General features: G+C 46.6%; 1 protein-coding gene across 1 annotated transcript in view; it reads right to left on the reverse strand.

Moving 5' to 3' along the window:
- NYX (nyctalopin) overlaps positions 1–4,042 on the reverse strand; it is a 30,690-nt gene extending 26,648 nt beyond the window's left edge. The window contains exon 1 of the mRNA XM_024988592.2: positions 3,747–4,042. Coding sequence (XP_024844360.1) covers positions 3,747–3,783 — 37 coding nt within the window. The 5' untranslated portion in view covers positions 3,784–4,042. The remainder of the gene's footprint in view (positions 1–3,746) is intronic.
- Positions 4,043–6,000: the final 1,958 nt, after the last annotated feature.

Here is a 6,000-nt window from a genome sequence, read left to right on the forward strand (position 1 = left end):
CCTCATTGTTTTCAAAGAACTTGTGTCTCATGAAACCAAAATAGCAAGGGAAAATATGGTCCGTTTTCTGATTTCAGCAAAATCTCTTCAGCCACTTTGGCTCTACAAGTCATTCCCCTCTCCTGGAAAATGCAATCCCAACTACTCCAGAGACCAAGCCCCAGTGCTGGGTGTTCAGAACCAAATAGGCTGAGAGAAGCAGAAATGCAATGAGGGGGACCATCCCATGGCCTCTCATCTCACAGGGACCCCATAACTTGCTTCTCACATCATGCAGAGATTGTGACAGAAAAGAAAGGCTCAAGGATTCACACTGCAGCTTTGCCGGCCAGTGTGAATCATGGTGGGTAGATTGGTTGGTCTTCAGAGAGATGGTCTTCTGATGGCCTCACAGGCCCTGTGGATCTTGAGGTGGCGAGCTGTCCCATCTGAGGCAAACACTAGGCCTCAGAAAGTCCTCCAGACCCAAACTGGAAACAACTTAAATGCTCAACACTAGGGCAATGGATAAATAAACCAGTACACCCCAACAAGGGAAAATTACTTGGCAATCAAAAAGAAGGAGCTACTTCTCTATGTAATGACATCAAATCTCACACACATACTGCCCGGCTCTCCACAGCACCTGGTCGATAACGAAGGATTTGTTCTCCTGGGGTGCAGCTGCTCTCTCTCTCTCTACATACAACCTTCCTTTTTTTAAGTCATGTTGATTCAGGTATAATTTACTTACAATAAAATGTCTCCATTTTAAGTGTATGTAATTCAGCAAGTATGACAAACATAGACACCCGTGTAACCCCCACCCTAATCACGATTTAGAACATTCCTGCCTCCCAGAAAGTTTCCCCAGGCCCCTCTGACAGCAGTCCGCTTCCCATCCTCTGTTCCAGGTAACCACTGATATGGTTTTCGAAGTACAGCCTTGCCTGTTCTAGAATTTCATGTAAACAAAATCAAATGGTTCTTTCAGTCAACATTACATTTGTGAAATTCAGCTCTGTTGTTCCAAATACCAGTTGACGATTCTTTGTTATCGCTTTGCAGTGTTCCACTGTATGAATGTGCTGCCATTTGTATATTCAGTCACCTGGTGATGGACGTTTGGATTGCTTCCAGTTTTCAACTCTTGTGACTAAAGCTGAGGTACGGACTCGGGTGCAAGTCTTTTTGTGGATATGTGTTTTCATTTCCTTTTTATATAGGAGTGGGATTGCCGGCCCATATGGTAAATTGTTGAGTTACCACCCAAGAAACTGCCTAACAGTTCTCCACAGTGGCTGAACCATTTTGCATTCCCACCAGCAGACTTTGAGAATCCCAGTTGCTCCACATCCCCACCAACACTTGCAACAGTCTTTTTGATTCCAGCCATCCTGGTGGGTGTGAGGTGGCATCTCATTGTGGTTTGGGTTTGCATTTCCCCAATGACTACTGACATGAAGCATCTTTTCATACGCTTATTAGCATTTTGTATATCTTCCTTGAAGAAATAGCTATTTAAAAATATTTGCCAATTTTTAAAAATTGGGTTGCCTTATTAACTGATTTGAAGAGTTTCATATATATGTGTGTGTATATATATATGTGTGTGTGTATATATATGTGTATGTGTGTGTATATACACACACATACACATATATGGACTTTCCTGGTGGCTCAGTTGGTAAAGAGTCCCCCTGCAATGCAGGAGACCCAGGTTTGATCCCTGGGTTGGGAAGATAGACTGAGAAGGAAATGGCAACCCACTCCAGTATTCTTGCTTGGAGAATTCTATGGACAGAGGAGCCTGGCTGGCTACTGTCTATGGGATGGCAAAGAGTCGAACATGACTTAGTGACTAAACCACTATATATGTGTGTGTGTGTGTGCGTGTGTACAAATGCAAGACTTTTATCAGATATTGTCATGATTCAAATCTTAGCAGCTTCACCCATTCAACAACCTAACCGTTATCAAGCACTCTGGAGACAGGAGGTAAATAAGAAGAAACCCTGGCCCTCACAGACACTCATGGTTTAAAGCAAGCCTTTGGTGAAGACCCCTGTAAAGCAGGATAAGGAAGAGGTATATTGTGCTGCGGACAGCAGGAAGACCCTGCAAGGGTTGCCATGGGGTTGGGGGAGAGGAGAGGCCAGGAGACCTCGTGTCCGGAGAATTTCTCTTTCCGTTTTGCTCCACATTTACCCTGCTATGAGCCACCTCTGATTCCACCATGACCTTGTTTTGTCAGGCTGATTCAGCCATTTTTCTCTAGCTGGGGAGGTGGAGTCCTATCCCTGCCTGCTTCTTCGGGAACATGTCATCTGTAATCCTGTGCCTTGTAGTCAGAGTAATATGGTCTGCGCTGCTGAGTGCATTTTAAATGAAAGCGCCAGGGGATGTGGAAGACGGTCATTAATTTTAAGTGCGTCTATTGTTAGCAGATGATGTCACCGCTCAGCTCTCCAACTTGTCACAAGAAGTCTGGCTGTATTTCGGGTCTCTGCAGCAGGGACAGTTCCTGTTTGGCAGCATACTGGCTATGAATACTGTCTGCTTTCTGTGAGGAACAGGAGAGCTTTGGGTACAGATTGAAAATCATGTTGGCTCTTAGAAGCAAACATTCTGTCCCAGTGAGTCAATCAAATTTCATATCCTTTCTAGGTAGGAGAAATGGCAAGGAGCTGGCTGTTTGTAATTATATAAATGTCAACCTCTGTCCTTTGGAGTCTCCTCCAGCTAGGAAGTCATGTCCTATTTATCATACTGTTCCCTATGCCTTGTTCCAATTTTTTTTTCTCATTTACTTATTGAGTCAGCCATTAAAGAATGTACATTTCTCAAGGACAAAGGCTATGCAATTATCTCTCTCATGATATCCCTAGAGTGTATTCAAGGTACAGTGTGTACCTGTTGATTCCTCGAATAGAGCAAGCTCTACTTTTTGAAAAGGTGGAATTAAAGAGTGAGAAAATTCTATTATTGAATTCTAGAATTATCTGGTAACATTTTCTCTGTCAGCACGGCAGAGGCCTATTACATGGGTCGTTATAACCTCAAATAATTACATTCACTCAAGGGTCAGGAAAACAGATCCTTTGTCTAAATCATTTGCTGCAGAACTTAACAAGGGATTTTTCCTTGGGCTATCTGGGTTAGGTTGGAACAGCTGGAGCTGTAGAGACGTGAGAAAAAATTGGGGCTGAGTCTTCTTCTTGTATTAAAATCCATGTAACAATAGGACCAAAAAAACTTAGAAAAAAAATTCTAAACATCCCTAATCACATAATTCTAACATGATATGTTTCATGTCATATTCTTCCTTTAGGAAGATGATTTTCTTAAGGAATTTAGGTTTTTTTTTTTTTATAAACTAAATGAGCTTAAAATAATGGGATTAGAAAACCACTGTAGTTTTTTGGTGATTACACCAGTGAATTCATATCTGAAATTAGAATAAGAAAACCACCAAGAGGTTATTTCATATATTTGGCTCAGGAAACAACAATGAAAAAAAAAAAAAACCCACCTGCATTTTCCTCTCCTGCTCCATCCCCTCCCCCATGGTCACACATTCAGTGAAGCCTACTCAGAAGAATTGGTGCCCAGGTTCAGCTTTCATGGAAGCCACCTGAAGCCCATGGTTCTTGGGCGGAAGCCCTGTGGTTTCCACGCATCTTCGAGCATCTTCTACTGGCTCCCCAACCCCTGCACCCACTGGCAGGTGTCTGCTAGGGGATGAAGGAGGGGGCCCTGGAACTCACCATGCAGCAGCAGGCTCAGCATCCCGCAGCTTTCCATGTGCCTGCTGGTTTAGAACCACCCAGCTGTGGAATCCCTACCTGAGGGGAGAGAACACAGGTCACCGGGTGCCCAGGAGGGGTCACTGGAGAACCAGGTCACTCAGGCCCCTCCCTATACCTCCACTTCCTCATGAATGCCCTGCCTCTCCCCCTTCTTCACCGCACACCTCTTTCCCCATCATCCTGATGTTCCCTTAAGAGAAACCAGTAACAAGAGCCAATCAGACATGCCCCCCCCGCCAACCCTGCCAAATTGACAGCTTGGATCTGTTTGGAAACCCTTCCGTCAAGCTAAAACCTGACAACAACTCAGACTGACTCACTGACAACCCAGCAAGGAAAGGACAGAGAGGAAACCTGGTGTTCCCACATGGTCCCCAAATATCGCTTACCATCCTAGGGGTCTGCTTGATCCCGCTCCTCCTCCGAGGTGCCCTTCGGCTCCCCTAGCCCATCCATCTCCCGAATCAAACAGCCACAGATGTTAAAAATGATTCGACAGAGAAGTAAAGTGAGGGCAGGGAGGATGGTGAGCAGGGGGAGAGGAGAAATAGTTGCTGGTGCAGGTTTGAGTACCTATTTTTCTTTCTCCAGATTTAATGGCAGGGAAATCCTGTATCAGATGAGGATTAACAGAGATGAAAGAATGTGTCTGCCTTTCGAATCACCAAAGCCAGAGACAGATTTTGCTGACACACCAATCAGCTTTATTCCCAGGCCTTGGCTTCTCCATCTGCCTGGCCCCTTTCTCTCCTTAAACCCTCCACAGACCCCGCCTCCTGCCCTGACCCTAGCCCCAGCCTCAAGCAATGAACAGCCAGAAATTGGCTTCCCGCCACCCAAATAGCATTATCAGCATTTTCAACAAGGATGTGTCATAGAACTTGGAGAGATGGGGAAGGGGCAGAACAGCTTAAAATAATGATGTTTTCTCAAAATGCACGCTGCTGCTTTCCTTTCTCTGTTGAGAAGCTGATGGCAGATGATCCAACAACAGACTGGAGTGGGCCTGTCACCAAGGCTCGAGTCCCAACATTGAGGTCGAGGCGATGCTTGCCCTCCCCCACCCAAGGCAGCAGGTCCGTGGCCATTTTCAGAACCTGGCTGAGATTTCCCAAATCCACCAGAACTCAGAGTGTGGCCTCAGACCAGCAGAAGCATCTGGAAACTGGTTGGGAATGGGGAAGTCTCAGCATCCCCACCCCAGGCCCCTAGAGCCAGCATCTTTATTTTAACAAGATTCCTATGCATGGAGAAGACTCTTGAGAGACCCTTGGACACCAAGGAGATCAAACCAATCCATCCTAAAGGAAATCAACCCTGAATATTCATTGGAAGGACTGATGCTGAAGCTGAAGCTCCAATACCTTGGCCACCTGATGGGAAGAGTCGACTTGTTGGAAAAGACTGATGCTGGGAAAGACTGAAGACAGGAGGAGACAAAAGAGGATGAGATGGTTGGATGGCATCTTTGACTCAATGGACGTGAGTTTGAGCAAGCTCTGGGAGTTGGTGACGGACAGGAAAGCCTGGCATGCTGCAGTCCATGGAGTCACAAAGAGTCAGACACGACTTAGCAACTGACCAACAACAACTATGAGCCCTAAAGTGGAAAGCCCTGGTTCAGGGGAGTGGTGGAGGGGCTCTGCTCAAGGTGATGACAGTGGTTTAGGTGTCCCTACATTCTTCTGGCCCCATCAGATCCACCAGGCCTGACTGTAGGGTCTGATCCTCTGCTCAGCAAGTTCCTCTGCTCACCAGGTATCCATGGCAACCTGCCACATCCTGGCTGTCCTGGCCTGGAACCAGGCAACAGAGACTGCTGTGCCCTGGGGAATTGTTGTTTTCTTTGGGTCTTGAAAGTCAAAATATGGCTGCACTTGTCATAACCTCTGCTAGGAAAGAAACTATACTGGAGGAGCCCCTCCCCCCCCAAAAATGAAGTCCCTATTCCCAGGAGTGGGCCCTCCCTGCTTAGGTGGGAGCGGTGGGCAGCACTACCCTGGTGACCACTCATGCTGGGGGCATTCTTGCAGACCTCTTTCCAAACCTTGGCCCCAAGAAGCCTCTGCTCTGCCACCAGCAGGCCACAGGCTTAAACACAGCCCTGAGACCAGCCTGTTAACACCTATGACCATGGGCTGCGCTTTCCAGGTCCACCTTGCCTTCAGTCTTCAGCAGGCTGTGGGCCTGGGGTTCTGGGCCAAGGGTCTCC

The sequence above is a fragment of the Bos taurus genome, chromosome X (genome assembly GCF_002263795.3).
Source record: "Bos taurus isolate L1 Dominette 01449 registration number 42190680 breed Hereford chromosome X, ARS-UCD2.0, whole genome shotgun sequence".
Lineage (NCBI taxonomy): Eukaryota > Metazoa > Chordata > Mammalia > Artiodactyla > Bovidae > Bos > Bos taurus.